At 46.0% G+C, this 15,616-nt stretch overlaps 2 protein-coding genes across 8 annotated transcripts in view; one reads left to right on the forward strand and one right to left on the reverse strand.

Moving 5' to 3' along the window:
* Positions 1 to 8,922, forward strand: part of PIK3CD (phosphatidylinositol-4,5-bisphosphate 3-kinase catalytic subunit delta) — a 40,087-nt gene extending 31,165 nt beyond the window's left edge. For 2 of the 4 annotated variants that reach the window (XM_061347910.1, XM_061347909.1), the window contains exons 11-24: positions 315 to 445; positions 1,219 to 1,281; positions 1,497 to 1,664; positions 2,378 to 2,499; positions 2,650 to 2,793; positions 3,374 to 3,473; positions 4,029 to 4,207; positions 4,402 to 4,511; positions 5,104 to 5,182; positions 5,424 to 5,591; positions 6,344 to 6,467; positions 7,739 to 7,884; positions 8,116 to 8,248; positions 8,784 to 8,922. In XM_061347910.1, the coding sequence (XP_061203894.1) occupies positions 315 to 445; positions 1,219 to 1,281; positions 1,497 to 1,664; positions 2,378 to 2,499; positions 2,650 to 2,793; positions 3,374 to 3,473; positions 4,029 to 4,207; positions 4,402 to 4,511; positions 5,104 to 5,182; positions 5,424 to 5,591; positions 6,344 to 6,467; positions 7,739 to 7,884; positions 8,116 to 8,248; positions 8,784 to 8,921 (1,805 nt within the window). In that variant the 3' untranslated portion in view covers position 8,922. Of the gene's footprint in view, positions 1 to 314; positions 446 to 1,218; positions 1,282 to 1,470; positions 1,665 to 2,377; positions 2,500 to 2,649; positions 2,794 to 3,373; positions 3,474 to 4,028; positions 4,208 to 4,401; positions 4,512 to 5,103; positions 5,183 to 5,423; positions 5,592 to 6,343; positions 6,468 to 7,738; positions 7,885 to 8,115; positions 8,249 to 8,783 lie in introns of those variants that run through there. The other 2 variants (XM_061347911.1, XM_061347912.1) reach the window with 2 other exon arrangements.
* Positions 8,923 to 14,684: 5,762 nt separating this feature from the next.
* CLSTN1 (calsyntenin 1) overlaps positions 14,685 to 15,616 on the reverse strand; it is a 36,075-nt gene continuing 35,143 nt past the window's right edge. For all 4 annotated transcript variants that reach the window (XM_061347933.1, XM_061347934.1, XM_061347930.1 and 1 more), the window contains one exon: positions 14,685 to 15,511. In XM_061347933.1, the coding sequence (XP_061203917.1) occupies positions 15,317 to 15,511 (195 nt within the window). In that variant the 3' untranslated portion in view covers positions 14,685 to 15,316. The remainder of the gene's footprint in view (positions 15,512 to 15,616) is intronic.

Here is a 15,616-nt window from a genome sequence, read left to right on the forward strand (position 1 = left end):
TCTATCCTGTATTGCTGTCCAGCTGTAGGAGGCCCCATAACAGTTTGCACTAGCAGACCCAGTACAATTGCTGCTCTATATTGTGATGACATCTAGAGCCCTGCCAACTTGAAGGCCTTGTTTGCTTGGTATTGCATGTATAAGAGGTTGCTCCTGTCCTAAAGATGTCACGTACACTTCACTTGTGAGAGGTCAAGTGAGCTGCTCAGGGCCAGGCAATGCCCATAACAGAGTTGGGAACAGTCTGTGCTCTACTTTCTGCACCAGAGCTTCAGAAGATTTGGGTTCATGTGCTTGTGCACTTTGCTTTCCAGATGAGAAAGGGGAACTTCTGAACCCCATGGGCACGGTACAGTGCAACCCCAACACGGAAAGTGCAGCAGCCTTGGTCATCTGCTTCCCCAGCGTTGCATCACATCCTGTGTATTACCCATCGTTTGAGCAGGTAAGGGACATGTTTTTTTGGGAGGCACAGAAATTCACCAGCTTTGCTGTGAATTCCTCATCATAGCTGAGCCTTTCTTCAAAAAATGCCCTTAACTGAGCTGCCTTTACACTGCAGACAGCACTAGGCTCTGCAGGAAGGAAAGGAATAAAGGGGAAACGAGTGAAAGTAGAGAGCTCCCTCCCTTTCAGCACAGGGTGACAACATGCTGTGTGGCTATGGGGATTTTCCATCTGTCACTGCCACTGGCTGGACACTTAAAGTGGAAGAAGAAATTTGCTTGGTACAAGAAAGGAAGGAGATTTGCTGTGCCAAGGACATAGATGCTCCCCTGTGATGCATGTTCTGGCTCAGATGCTTTAATAGATTGTGCCCATGTGCAGGGTGGCTTTGGCTGTGCTGGCTGCTTGGCAAACACATGCCTGTTCTAGGAATGTGGAACAACTCCTGTTAGCTGGGAGCTCAGTGACCCAGAGCCCCTGTGCACAAACCATGCATATGTGTGTGCAGGTCCCTGTCCCCTTTGGGAAAAGGACTCATCCTTTCCTCCTCGTTACTACCAGGGAAGGGGGTCTATGGGCAGCTAGGTTACACATCAGAGCAGAGGGGTCCTGCTGAGCACATCACCTGCACTTGGGCTCTGAGGTGCAATTCCCTTCTCCAGAGGTGGCAAGTGGCCGATCTCTAATACACCATAAATGCTTGAAGTGATGGTGAGCTAAAAGTACAGAGGAAATGAGGAGCCTTTCTCAGACTCTTTGTTTGTGTCCCAGCTGCTGGAGTTGGGGAGGAATGGAGAGCAACCCCGTGGTGCTGCAGCAGAAGATCCTGAGGAGGTGAGTCTTCTGGCATCAGTTTTTCAGCCATGTGCAGGTTATGTGCAAGTATGGTTTCACAGATCAAGTTATACATTTCCACCTTAACCCCAACCAGGGCTTTTTTTCACCAAACTGGGTCATGCCCCAGCTCTATAGGGGTCTCTAGGCTGATCAAGTCCTATGGGTTGAGGCTGAGCCCCATGTAAGCTCTTTCCTATGATTCTCATGAACAGAAACTGCAACTGAAGGAGATCCTGGAGCGAAGGAGCCACACTGAACTATATGAGCATGAGAAAGACCTGGTGTGGAAGATGAGGTACGATATCCGCGACCAGTACCCCCAAGCTTTGGCAAAGCTGCTCATCATCACCAAATGGAACAAGCATGAGGATGTTGCCCAGGTGAAGATGCTGGGGTTGGCAGCCTTTTTGGTCCATCTTTCAGTGTCTGCATTGCTCTGTTGTGTTTGGGAGGCCACCTTAGCAGGGGATGTTTTGCAGTGCCCTGTGCGGGTAGGTTTGGCATCACTGAGGATGAGGAAGAAGAACGTTTTCTCAACCACTGTGAGTGTATGCTGAGTGGTACCCAGCTGAGTTGAGGGTTGGCTCTGCACCATCCCCTCTAGAAACTGGAAGCGAGAAAAGATCTGCTTAATTCAGAGCAGAAATAGGGTCTGGATGAGACATTCTTAACTGATAGTGAGAGAGCAGCACTGAGAGCCCAGGGGGGTCTGTGAATCTCTTCCACCAAGAGCATCAGACATCAGCTGGGGATGGTGTCTGTGCTGCTCATCCCTCCTTGCTTTCACAGGGCCTTCTAAAGATCCCTTTCTAGTCTACATTATTATGCTGCAGAAAAGTGCTTTTTCCCAAAGAGCTTATATTCCACCAACTGCTACAGCAAATGTAACCCTGCTGTGGACTTTGATGGCTCTTCCTGCCAGCCTTGCTAGGAAGTTTGGAGGGTTTTGACCTGGTGTCTGCAAACTTGCTCCGAGGCATCTATAAATAGTGACCTCCCCTGCAGAGGTGCTGCTCTTCCAGCAGTAGAATCTTAGATGTCTGTCTATTACCTTAAAAACTTTGTTCCTTTTGTGCTGTTATTCCCCTTGCAGATGATATCCCTGCTTCAGACCTGGCCAGAGCTGCCTGTCTTGAATGCCTTGGAGCTGCTGGATTTCAGCTTTCCTGACCGTTATGTTGGCTCCTTTGCTGTCAACTCATTAAAGAAGCTGACGTAAGCGTTATCCACAAGGGATATGCAGAGCCCTTTCTATTTCTGTGCAGGGCTGCAGAGGGGGACTGTGAACAAGGCTGACAGCCTTGTCTTTACAGTTCTTGCAAGTACACGTGTTGATAAGGTTCTCTTTTTCCTTTCTCTCCCCAGAGATCACGATGTGTTCCAATACCTGCTACAGCTTGTCCAGGTGCTCAAGTATGAATCCTACCTAGACTGTGAATTAACCAAGTTCCTGCTGGACAGGGCGTTATCCAACCGCAAGATTGGCCACTTCCTCTTCTGGCATCTGAGGTAAAGGCTTTTCCTCAGGGATCAAGTGAAACCAGCATTTACTGGTTTGCTTATGGCTCTGGGAAGGGGGACAGCAAGCAGGGCTGGATATATAGATGAAAACATATGTATTTAAAGGCTGTTGGCTGTCCTTTAGCTATTGTCTTTCACCAGAGCATTGATGGGAGCTCCTTGCTGTCATTACCAAAATATATATGTATATATGTGTGTGTATATGTATTTGTGTATATATATATATATACACACAGGTATGTGCATACAGGTGCCTGTGTGTTGAAATTTACTGTGGCCATCTGTGGCCACCTGCCAGTTCTGAGCCATATGCTCCAAACTGTCCTTGAGTAATGCTCTCAAAGGAGGGGTTAGCAATGTAGTCATCCAGAATGATGTCTCATCACTTCAAGCAATGGTTTTTCTACTGGGGTGGGTTCGTTATTTTCTCTCCCCAGTACACAGAATCTAAACAGCAGCTAACGCTCTGCACCCTTCTCTCCCCCTGCTCTTTGTGCTGGCATGAATGGAAGAATTAGTCACTCACTGCAGTGAGTCAGAATTGCTCTACTCTCCTTTCTTTCTCTAGGTCAGAAATGCATGTTCCTGCAGTTGCCTTGAGGTTTGGCCTCATCCTGGAAGCATACTGCAGAGGCAGCACCCACCACATGAAAATCCTGATGAAACAGGTAAAAACTTGCTTTTAGCCATGAGGCTGACTTCCCTTTTCCAATTTAATGGTATCAGCAGTACAAAAAAATCCTTATAACTGCTGTATTGGGTTTGCCATATCCTGTTAAGAGCGTGGTGCTCCCCATCACATGTGACTTTACTCAGCTTCTGTCTGCATGTGTCCCAAACTACACTATGTGTCTAAAATGGTTTGAAATGGCACTTTTGCATAACCAGAACTACCCAAAAGCACTGAAGGGCAGGGACTCATCCTCCCTTTTCTAGCCAGTGCTAGTCCTTTGGTGCTTGATAACGTCCATTTTCCCTGGTGCAGTCATTGCCTTGCAATGCATTTATGCCCAGCAGAGTATTAATCAATGCATTATTGATTATGGACTATCGAGCAGATACTACTAAATCTGTTTTGTTGCAATGTGTGAAATTGCCCCAAGTTGAAGAGGAGGCAAGCGATAGACCCAAGGCTTGTATTTCACAGTAGACTTTAATAGTTTTTAAGCTTTCTCCAGGAATTTGCTCTTTGTTACCCCTGTTCCTTCCCTCCCCTGTTTCAGGGAGAAGCCCTCAACAAGATGAAAGCTCTGAATGACTTTGTTAAAGCGAGTTCTCTGAAGGCCACCAAGCCTCAAACCAAGGAGATGATGCACGTGTGCATGAAGCAGGAAACTTACCTTGAAGCACTTTCCCACCTCCAGTCCCCCCTGAACCCCAACATTATCCTCGCTGAAGTTTGGTAAGGAAGTTACTGCATCTCTCCATTTGTGCTGCAGGCTTTGTTCAGCACCAGGGCTGGGCTTCTTGTCCCCCAAGGTCCCCTTTTCTCATGGAAGGCCCCAGTCTGTGAGCATTTGTTGTTGCATTTGCAGCTTAGATGGCTGCTTGTTTAATAGATGGCGGCTCCAGTGGTGATGTTTCTGTTTGCTCTAGTGTGGATCAGTGCACCTTTATGGACTCCAAAATGAAGCCTTTATGGATTGTGTTTAATAATGAAGAGACAGGTGGAGGTGGAGTGGGAATTATTTTCAAAAATGGAGATGGTGAGTCTGTGTTCCAGATAGTCCCAAGTATTTACTGGGGTGAGTGGGCCTCGCTATGGACCATTACGGTGTTGTGCAAATGAGGACCATGGACGTGGCTGAATGTTGACAGTGAGCTGGAGAGATAAAAACTCATTTGCTGCCCTTCTCTTTAAGATTTTAGCCCAGCAGTACCTGGATACCTTTGCACAGTAAAAGGAAACCTGATGCAGGATGTGAAAGAGCTGCTGCATTGCAAGCTGTGTAGGGCTGGAGTATCTGCTGCTCACTGTTGTGTCCAGACAGACGTTTTCTAAAGTGGTACACTGACTATGGGGAGAGCTTTGGCAAAGTGAAGTAGTGTTTACGTGCATTAGTAGAATTATGTCTGAGTTAAGGCGTCTAGAGTGGTGCCTTTATGCTATTACTGCTGTAGTAGACATTGCTGGCTGCTGCTGTTCTTTCATAGCCAGACCTAGCAAGTGGCAAACGCAGCAAAGACCCATCCAGCAGCCTGCTTCAGGGGCAGAACAAGTGCCACTTTTAAGAGCATTAAGAGGAGGGGATAACAGGAGGTGCTCATGACCCTTTTATCCCTTGTAATGCTGCACAGATCTTCGACAGGACATGCTGACTCTGCAGATGATCCAGTTGATGGACATCCTGTGGAAGCAGGAGGGCCTGGATCTGAGGTGAGTGATGTGCACACAGTTGTCCTATTGCAGTGATATAGCATATGTGGTAAGGCCATTTGGTCTACAAACTCTTTTTGTCCCTAATGAGTCTGTTTAGCATTCTGGGAGTAGCTAGTCAGGTTTTGGGTGAGGGGCAGAGATGTAGGGTAGGTATGGCAGACAAGGGAAAGTTTATACAGGACAACACAACCCCATTGTGGGCAAGATTTCAGTGGAGGGGTTTCTTTCATCTCTGCAGGATGACCCCTTATGGCTGCCTCTCCACAGGAGACAAGACTGGGCTCATAGAAGTAGTCATGCAGTCAGACACCATCGCCAACATCCAGCTGAACAAGAGCAATATGGTGGCCACAGCAGCCTTCAACAAGGATGCACTGCTGAACTGGCTGAAATCCAAGAACCCGGGGTAGGTGGGCTTACCTTGCACTGCTTCCTTCCAGCTTGAGACACTTCCTGCTTTGCTCACTTTTCTCTTTCAGTTATGCTTATTTCCAAGCTGCCCTACACTATCCAGCTGCTGCACTGCCTGGCACATCAGAAGGCATCATGTACAAGCAGATATGGAAGCAATTGGGTTACTGTTTGCAAGCTTTTTTGGTCTTTGATAGCTTAAGGTACTGTCTAGAGACTGATTCAAATCCAAATGCTGATCATGGCATTGGTCCTGTGACCTTATCCAGAAATAGTCAATGTGGTGGGAGCTGGAAAAGGGGCAGAAGGAGTAATGCCAAAACTGGGAGGTGAAAAAAGCAAGCAGCACAAGAGCGGTGTAGGTTGGGGGTTTACTGGAGACAGACGTAGGCAGTAGCAGTACCTCAGTGCTATTCCCAGGTAACAAGGCACCAACAGGAATCATACTGGTAGCCCACTTTGTCTTTTGGATCTGTAGAGATCTAGAAATGAGTTAACTGAGTTGAAACAAAACCGTTTTCTGTTGAGGATTTGGATACAATCTTATCTGGACCCCTCCAATTAGACACCACTACTGAAGCTTTTGTAAAGCAGGGGTGGGAGTTCTGCCTCTGGAGAGCCCTATGGAAATTCAAACATGATTCCTGTTGCAGGTTTGCATGGGGGAAGCTGTAAAAACAGCGTTCCCAGGGGTGAAGCACTGGGGCTCAAAGTACAATTCCTATTCAGCCTTTCTGTCCTCTTTAGAGATGCACTGGAACAAGCCATAGAGGAGTTCACTCTGTCCTGCGCTGGGTACTGCGTGGCAACGTACGTGCTGGGTATCGGTGATCGGCACAGTGACAACATCATGATCCGGGAAACGGGACAGGTATGGGGGCTGGGGGCTGCTGTGGAAGTACTGGAAGAGGGGCAGGGATGCTGCTTAGCAATAGGATTGCACTGGGATCTATCTGTCCATTACTAAGGGAATACCTCACCTTCCAGCAGAGAGGCAGACTGGACAAATGTTCTCAGTAGAGGGTAAATACAGCTTTATAGTTTGGATTGCAGTTCTGTAAGCACTGCTGCCATCAGCTGCTGCTGTTAACACTCACCCTGAAACTACATAGAGACCTGTGTGCAGATGCAGGCTCAAGCACTGCACTTTCCAATCTGAAGACTTACTTGGCTTCAGCTGAGTCACAAATTGCTTGTAGCTGCTAGGTAAGATCCTCAGTTACTTACCTGAGCTGATATAGTTGTAGTCTTCCTCCTAGGAAAATACTACTTTGTTTTTTAAATGACTGCAAGTGCTCAGCATGGTTTCAATTTCACACTGACACCTGCACTGATCCCTTCTCTGTTCCACAAGAAGAGCCACCAGTTTTGATCTTCTTGTAGTTTGGAAGACAAAGGGCAAAACCAGGAAAAATAAAACGAAAATGCCTTTATTAAAAGGACATGTACTAAGCTGCATCACTGATAGTTTGGTAAAGGGGAATGTCTAAGCCATCTTTCTTGCTTAACTGGGAATTACACAAAGCCTAAAGGACTGCCTCCTCTCTCCATTCAAACATGCTTGGCAGGGCAGTTACAGACTCACTTATTATCCACTTGGGGGAGCTGATGCCCTACAGTGCTCAGCTTTGGGTTTTGTTACCTGGAGCTTGCAGTTGCTCCCCAAAATTGCCTTAATGTGCAGCGTTCTGCAGTGGATCCTCCTTCCCATCACTGCACTGGTGCTGCAATGGCTTCACTGTGCTTGGTATTTACAGGATGAAAACAGGGGAAGAAGCCTTATGTGAGCAAGTGCTATTTTGTAGTAAGTTCTTTTCCAACATGCTGTGCTGCTCGTCTAAGTTCTTTTGCTTCTACTCGTGCCACACTAAGGCTTTAGAAAACCCAGACATCGCTTCAGATATACCGAAGTATTGAAGAAATGAGGCTTTTCTGTCCTATCCAACATCTAATTACACTAGCAAACAGCTTGGCAAGTAAATACTGCATCTTTTCCCAAAGGAGTGCCATGGGGGAGGTCATTTTTCTGCCTCCCCAAATCCCATGGTATCTTTTGAATAGAGTAACTGTGAAGAGATTTCAACACTGATCATCTAAACCAGATGCTATTCTGAAAACAGTTCTTTTCTTCCTTACTTACAGCTGTTCCACATTGATTTTGGTCACTTTTTGGGGAACTTCAAGACTAAATTTGGTATTAACAGAGAACGAGTTCCTTTCATCTTAACCTACGACTTTGTGCATGTCATCCAGCAAGGCAAAACTAACAACAATGAGAAGTTTGAGAGGTAAGTGGTAGCAGTTAAACTTTAGCTTTTAAAGCCCTTCCACCTGTTCTGTGTACCCCATAGCTGTCTGTACACATGGAAGGACATAAATTATTTACCCATTAGAGAGGGTGGAAGAGCTTGGCAGCCATCCGTGCAGACAGCAAGGTTCATACTAACACACAGTATTGCTTTATGAAATGGGAGAGCTTGCAGTGTTCACCCCTGTCCCTCACCTTCCTTTCTGAACAGGTTCAGGGGTTATTGTGAAAAAGCCTACATGATCCTGAGGCGCCACGGGCTTCTCTTCCTGCACTTGTTTGCACTGATGAAAGCTGCTGGCCTGCCAGAACTCAGCTGCTCTAAAGACATTCAGTATCTAAAGGTAAGAGAAGCAGAGCCCCAGTACAGTTAAAACTGAATACCTGATGCTGTAGCTCAGTGAGGAGCTCAGTGTGAAAGGACATACTCTGAGAAGCAAATGAGCTGCAGAAATGGTGAGCAGACATCCACCATCCCTGTGCAGCACATCAGAAATGCCAGATACCGGCGCTGAGGATGTAACCTCAGATCTCACAGCACAAAGGCAGCGGGTACCTTGTAGAACCAGCTTGAAGGGAAGGGGGCAGAGCTCTCTGGTTGGTTGTGTAGCCTTTTCTGTTCCTAGCTTGCCTCTTAAAATGATAACATCCTAGCTCTGGCCAGCTGAGACAGGAGCTCTGTACAATGTGCTAAGTGTGGGATGCATGTATTTATTTACCATGTTACTACAGTAACTATTAAAAACAATTAACAGCTACTCATTTCCTACACAGCGCTCCTTTCAATGGAGTAATGTCTTAGTGAGTAAGCATTTTAGTAGTTAACTGTTCAGCTGCACTTCCAGTGAGGCCACACTGATTTGTGCCTCTTCCCTTCAGGATTCCCTAGCTCTTGGGAAAACAGACGAGGAGGCACTGAAGCACTTCAGACTAAAGTTTAATGAAGCCCTACGGGAGAGCTGGAAAACCAAAGTGAACTGGCTGGCACACAACGTGTCCAAAAACAACAGACAGTAGAGCAGCATGCTCCAAGAGAATGTAATCCTGCACTGAGGCCAGCAACTGCAGGCAGGTTTCTTAAGGACTGATGGATGTTGAAGATCCTGGACCTGCGCTCCCCAACATCAGCCATTGCTGCATGACTGAAAACGTGTTGGACTTTCACCAGCCACATCATCGTGTCTGCTGTAGGTCTTTGGGGAGAAGGGAGAAACGTGAGGCAATAAAATCACTGCATACAGTGAAAGGTAGGTAGAGGTACTGTACACTTCAGAACTCATTAAGCTTCAAATACATCTTCTAATGGAAGAGTTCAGGCATTGTAACATCCTTCCACCCTGTTAATGTGTATATTTGTTTCCTAAGAAAATTAGCTGAACACTGAGAATCTATTATCCCTGTAGCTCTTATACTATAGCCCCTCTTTTCAGAGGCATTAACTTTCAGTGTACCCCAAGGTAGGTCAGCTTAAATCATCCCTGCTGCTGACTGGGAGCAGTTGATTTATTCTGCATTGTGACAGCGTAAAAATGTCCATGTTGTTGTATTACCTTCTCTCTGCTACAGAGGCCAAAGTGTCCTGAAACTGAACTGGAACTCACCTATTGCTGTCAAAAAGCTGATGCCACCAGCACAGGCTTGTGCTGGCCAAGGGGTTAGGTATTTTTGTTTGCTTTCCTATGTTGAGCCTCAGTTCCAGGGTTTCTGCACTGATTCTGGTTAAGATTGAATTATCAACTTGGAATGTAGTATTGGTTGCCGCATGTACCTCCTGTTGGGGTACACTAGAGCTAGTTGGCCATCTGGTTTCCCAGTAATACAGGCATGCAGGCACCGGCCTACACCTCTAGGATCCCTGGGATATAATACTGTCATTCCAGTGTCAGCTGGGCCAGATGCTACCACTCTCTTCCCCAGTTACTTGGCCAGGCTGCCCTCCTGTGTCAGGACAGAGGGTGCCAGATGAGTGGGTTTAACACTGAACACTTACATGAAGTTCCATCGCAACAAATGTTCTCATCTTCTTACAAATGTATTCCCTATTCCTTCCACACTCTTCCTCCTCTCAACCACAGCTCACAACTCCTTTTATTAGACTGGCTCTGGGTTCATCCAGAGAGCATCCTGTGCTGGTATCTGAATCAGGACAGGCCATCTACCCCAGCCTCCTCCTGTTCCCACCACTGCCTCTGTCTCCCTCCCAAGCAGAGTCTGTCCCATCTCCCAACAAGGTGCTGTAACCAATCGTGTGTTTCTACTCATGTGTCATGTTTGTCTCCAGCTACTGTCCTCACCTGAGCAGTTCTGAGCGCTGGTGTTAAGCAGGGACAGATGAAAGGAGCCACTGCTGCCTCACACAGGTACAGCGAGGGGCATCAAGCAGGCTGCAGCCTACAGGTCATGCTGGAAGACAGGTGGAGTAGCTGGTTAGTACCTGCTTCCTTCTGCAGCACCTGGGGGGGTCCTTCCTTCCCTCTCCCAACTTCCCCAACATCAGGTCGAATGGAGGTGCTTGTTCCTCTCTTTTAAGGAATAGTCTCATTTTCAGGGAAAGCTGAAGCCTCTGTTTTATTTATACTCCCTTAACCAGGCTGAGCAATTTCCTTTTACTCACACAACTGTTTAACTCTTATACAGGGTAAAAAGCCACCAGGCACTTCAGAGCCCGTTTCTCAAGTGCCAAGAGGTGCATGTACTGTCTAATGATGGACTGACTACTCCCTCCTGTAAATCTAGCTTCATGTCTGGCTTAGAAGTCCCATAATACCAGCAAGTTTAGGACAGAGACTGACCAGGTCTGTTCCCTGCTCCGGATGAAATCTGATTTGATGGTGTTTCTGCATCCAGCACACAGCTGTAACTCGTTCCTGACTTTCAGCTCTTTATAATACTTCAAATTAGGTACCCCTGTACTGTAAAAGACAAGGTCAGGTACCTGAGCTGTGCAGCTGATGAAGAGCAAGTGAACACTGCCTTAAAGTAACTTCTATCTTAAGTAGAAACAAACAGTAGTAATGCTAGATTTGGTCAGTGAATGGAATATGAAACACCTTTAACAAACCCTTCCCTCATTACCTTTACATACAGGTACCAGCAGATTCCCACAGTGCTATTTAAATCCTGATTTCAATTGCTTACAGTTTCTTTCCATAGCAAACTAATGTTTTCCTACACCTTTCGAATGATGCCATTTGTCGCAGGGACGTGGCCAGGACATTTCAACACCCACAGTATGTACCCTGCCAAGTGATCCAAGTTACTTACAGCCACATTCTGTAACAGTTCTTAGCATACTGTTTAACAGTGCTGAGGTATGGCTGCAGTAAGTAATGGGGTTTGCTGCACTTGTGTTTCAGACCCCACTTTGTCAGCTAGAACTGAGGTAGCTTCACATCTCCTGTGACTACGCATTTAAGCTTAACACTAGGGAAACAGCGGTGGGTAAATGTGTACCAACTGTCTGGCAGGAAACACAGCATTTACTTAAAGTACTAGTATGAAACTGAACTGGCAACACATTATGAGAGGAAACCATCAGATCTACTGTTTGTTTGTAGCTGTTTGCTAGCATCATCTTCTTTCCCTGTGCCAGGTTATACAGGCCCAGAGGGTGCTGTAAATTGAATTAGGAGGAGGAAGATGCTTCTATCTCTTAGACAATCCATTACCAAGTGCAGAAGTTTCCATCCATCCAACAGAGTCTGGTGCTGTTGTGCACACTGGGCTTTTTAAAAGCCAGATTTGTGGAGACCCAAACTTAATGGAATAGATAGAACATTACAATTTGCCACAACTATGGAATAAAGGAAGGGGTGTGGGATCCTCCTGAAATACTAGAGAATGGAAAAAGGAAAAAACGAGCCCACCACTCAGGTCCTGCCAGGAGTTTTGATATTAGAAAATACTGCAGTGGTTAGAGCTCTTGCCATGCTGAGCAGGGACAGAACAGCACAGCACCTGCCTGAATCACCCCTGCCCCAGCAGGGAGGTGACCTCCTCCTCCTGTCCCTCCCCTGGGGGGGTGTGCCCAGCCTCTCTGCTTGCAGACTTCTGTCACCACACAGCTTTGCTCCATCTTGGACAATACGTAAGTAAGTGTTGCCATTTCCTTCCTTACTAACCTGATTTACAGAGCAAGTAGCATGCACCAGTACCAGGCTGCCTGCAAGCTGGGATGCACTGAAACCATAACCACCTTACCCGTGGTTGGTAGATGCTTGTGGGAGGGAAGAAACAATTGTGTAAATGTGGCAACCTAAGGGAATTGCTCTTACAAATGAGTACAAGGCTCGTGCCTGTGGCAGCGCAGCAAGACAGACCCAGCCAGCAGGCTCCTTGGTTATCCTTGGTACAGCTGCTGTTTTGGTCCTGTTTCCAGCCACCTCAGGCCCTTACATAGTTCTACAGCGGTACAAAGCAGCAGTGGCTCTTGGCATCTGTCCTTCCAGTTTAGAAGTGCAATAAACCAAGGTTCTAGCAGTGTAAATGGCAAAACCTGAGCAATTCCAAAGGTGTTTCTCAATCCAGCACAGTTTTACAGAGGGTACTCAGTCTAGAAACGGACCTACCTGCAAGAAGTGAACACACGGTGAGGTGTCAGGAGGCCCTTCCTCATCCACCACTGGAGCAGCTCCTGCCCGATGCACTGATGGCTACGCCGGGTCAGCAGAGAGCCTCTGACTCCAAAGGTACAAAGCAGCAGCTCCCCTGATAGTTGAATTGTACTGAGGATTAAAAACTTCAATCACTTTCCAAACTATGACATTTCACTATAAATAAGTAGCTTCTGGTTTTATAAACCTGCTCCCAAGGACCCCCTTTCCAGTTCTATTTATTTAGAGATGGTTCCGTGTTATTTTTGTTAACTCTGTACGAACTGATTGTGCTCATTCTGTTGCCTTTGACAAAAAGAAGTATTTTTTTAAGCCAACCTGTGGTTCTGTCGAAGAGAAAGTTTACACGTTCAGCCTTCAGTTGCTTTAGGTACATGTTTTGTAAGTCAAGAAATAAAAGAGATGATTGATAAATTGTACACACGTGGCCAAAGTCTTTCTATGCTTAAGAGCTCAACACGAAACTCTTCTACTGCCACGAGGGAACCAAATTACCACACGCTTGATGTGACTTGATGCAACATTATACCATTCAATGAGAAATAAATGCAAACAACCATTAGAACCAGAAATTTATTGTAGCTTATAGACTTTCCAAACTGACCTGTTACCAATATACACATCTGAAAAGTTATACCCACAGTGGCTACAAACTGCATCAGGACGTTTACAACCTTTCAGCATTACCATTAAGTCATGATCAGTTTTGGTCTAAAATACAGCAGCTACAGCAACAGTATATGGAAGGATAAGTCTTCTACACATTAACACAGGACAACTGTCAGACATAAGTTAAAAGGTTCCCAGGTTACTTCAAACTAGCAGTTATTTACCACGGAAGGAGTCAAAACCATTTCCCCATTTTAGAAATCTAAAATTTTACATTAAAAAATAACCAAACAAAACAAAACCAACCCCCAACCCCAGTAAGCTCCTGGTGTGGGTTCATCCTCCCTGCTTCCAGGTCCACCTACTATCGCAAAAGGCACTCCGCAGTCAAGCGTTACCCCAGCTAAAACCCGCCGGTAGATCCCGTCTGCTCTGAACATCCAAACTATGGATCTGGATCCATCATTATGACCCTCTGTACCCCACCCCTTGGCTTCTTGTTGCTCCTCCAGCACAATGAACGGCCCTGCCTGGCCTGCTGAGACACACAGGGGCTGTGCACCACGGACAAAGGCAGACTACAGACAAGAGCAAGAACTGGAATGTTGCTTACCGTGCTGAGGAGCGAGTGGAGTCCTAGTCCCCTGTCACAAGCAAAACAAGTTACTCTTTTTAATCCACCTCCAAACGTAAAACTCAAATAAGCAGGTATTTGTTATTCAAGGCTCTGCGTAAGACCTAATAAAGTTAAAGAAACAAGCCCTGCCTTGCAAAAACCACCAGCACTCTCCACCACGGGGCCACAACCTCCTTTTCGTACCTTTCAGCTATTTAGAAAAGTCCTTTGCAATTCCAAGTTGGAACTTTTGATCGGAAACAACCAAAATCACCCGCACTTGGAATAATATTAACATGATTCCCAAGGTTTTTGGGTGGATAATTTATGCTATAGTTTTTCACCAGCAGGAAAACACAATTACTAAGTGTAAACAAAGGCTTAACACACCGACAGTCCCAGTTACTGTACAAGGGGCTACAGGGAATGAGCAGGAGTGTGTTTGATCAACTGGTATCAGCTATGCCCCAAAGCAGGCAGCTGAGCAGACACAGCCATGGTGCACAGGTCTCACACTTCCCACCTTCAGGTACCAACATACCCACAACTGAACAACTAACCTCCCTGCCCACAGTACAAGCAGACCATCTCAGTACTGCAGGCAGCATCCTGTATCCACAGCAACCACACACTGCTTTGCCTCCATCCAAGTAGTGTTTTTACCCCAATAACTTAAACACCCTCGTGCCAAGAGTTAACTGGAGAAGAAAGAAAAGAAAAACCAAAGTGTATTGCACAGGGCAGCTGAAGCCTTTACAGTTCCTCACCAGCTTCTGTTCCCTCTGCTAAAATAAAGGAGGTTAAAGAAAAGGAAAGAAAAACTAAAGACCAGAGCGGGGCATGAGCGAACATGGCAGTCAAGGCCAATGACACTGTGTTACTGAAACATCTACACTAGATCACGGTGCCCGTGCTCCTGCTGCAGTAGAACAAGACTTGTAATATTTCATGCTGCATGATTGCTTTACTTGAGCATGTTTGAAACCCCAAATCCCTGTTTTCACTACCACAAATGACATAATTACATAATTCCAAGATATTTACAAAATATTAAAAAGTCTGTTAATCTTCTACATATTATCCTCATTCTGCCACTTTACACATGCACTAATTTGGGGGAAAGAAAACAAATGAAGAGGCTGAACGGAGCAGCTTTACCCTTTGTCGACAAGCAATCTTTGCATCTTTTAGAAAGAGAAAATAAGGAAACAAAGCCAAGTTCGTTTCACTGAGCAAAAAAAACAGTTCAGAAATTCATGTGCAATGGCTACAGACCTGTCGAGTCAGCCAGCTGAGATGACATGAAGAGAAAAGTGCAAGGTGGTTCCTCACATAGCGGTAAAACAAATCCAGTCACTGAGGCATGGCTGAAGGAGGAGAGGGGCTAACTACAGCTCTAGGAACAGCATCAGGAACTAGCTGACAGAACACAAACACGGGGATGTGTGGGGCTCGAATCTACTGGCCAGAATGAATTTTGTTTTGTTTAAACACCATGAATCCTTGGTAACAATGGAGTGTGTTACAGTGGAGTCTTCTAGAGCAGAAACATAAAGACAAAGGGACAGCTAGAATCAGTAACTGAGGGTAGAGTCATCCCATTCCAGCTGTTGCTGTCTATTAACATTCTGTTGGTCCTCCTCCTGCTCTCCCTCTTCCTCCTCGCTGCTTTCAGACTCTGCACTAGTGATGTCATCTTCTTCTCCATCTTCACTTTCTTCTTCCTCTTCCTCCTCCTCCTCTTCACTGCTGTGTTGATCCTCATAAGTCTGTTAAGACAGAAATTACTGTTGATTTAATGGCTAAAATTCTTTCCATTCTTCTGAACTCAGGCACAAGGCCCCATATTGAGAAAGAGCTGCTACAGCTTCATT

Source organism: Neopsephotus bourkii, unplaced genomic scaffold, assembly GCF_033783945.1.
Source record: "Neopsephotus bourkii isolate Nb327-2 ecotype Australia unplaced genomic scaffold, CSIRO-AGI_Nbou_v1 NB_333, whole genome shotgun sequence".
Lineage (NCBI taxonomy): Eukaryota > Metazoa > Chordata > Aves > Psittaciformes > Psittacidae > Neopsephotus > Neopsephotus bourkii.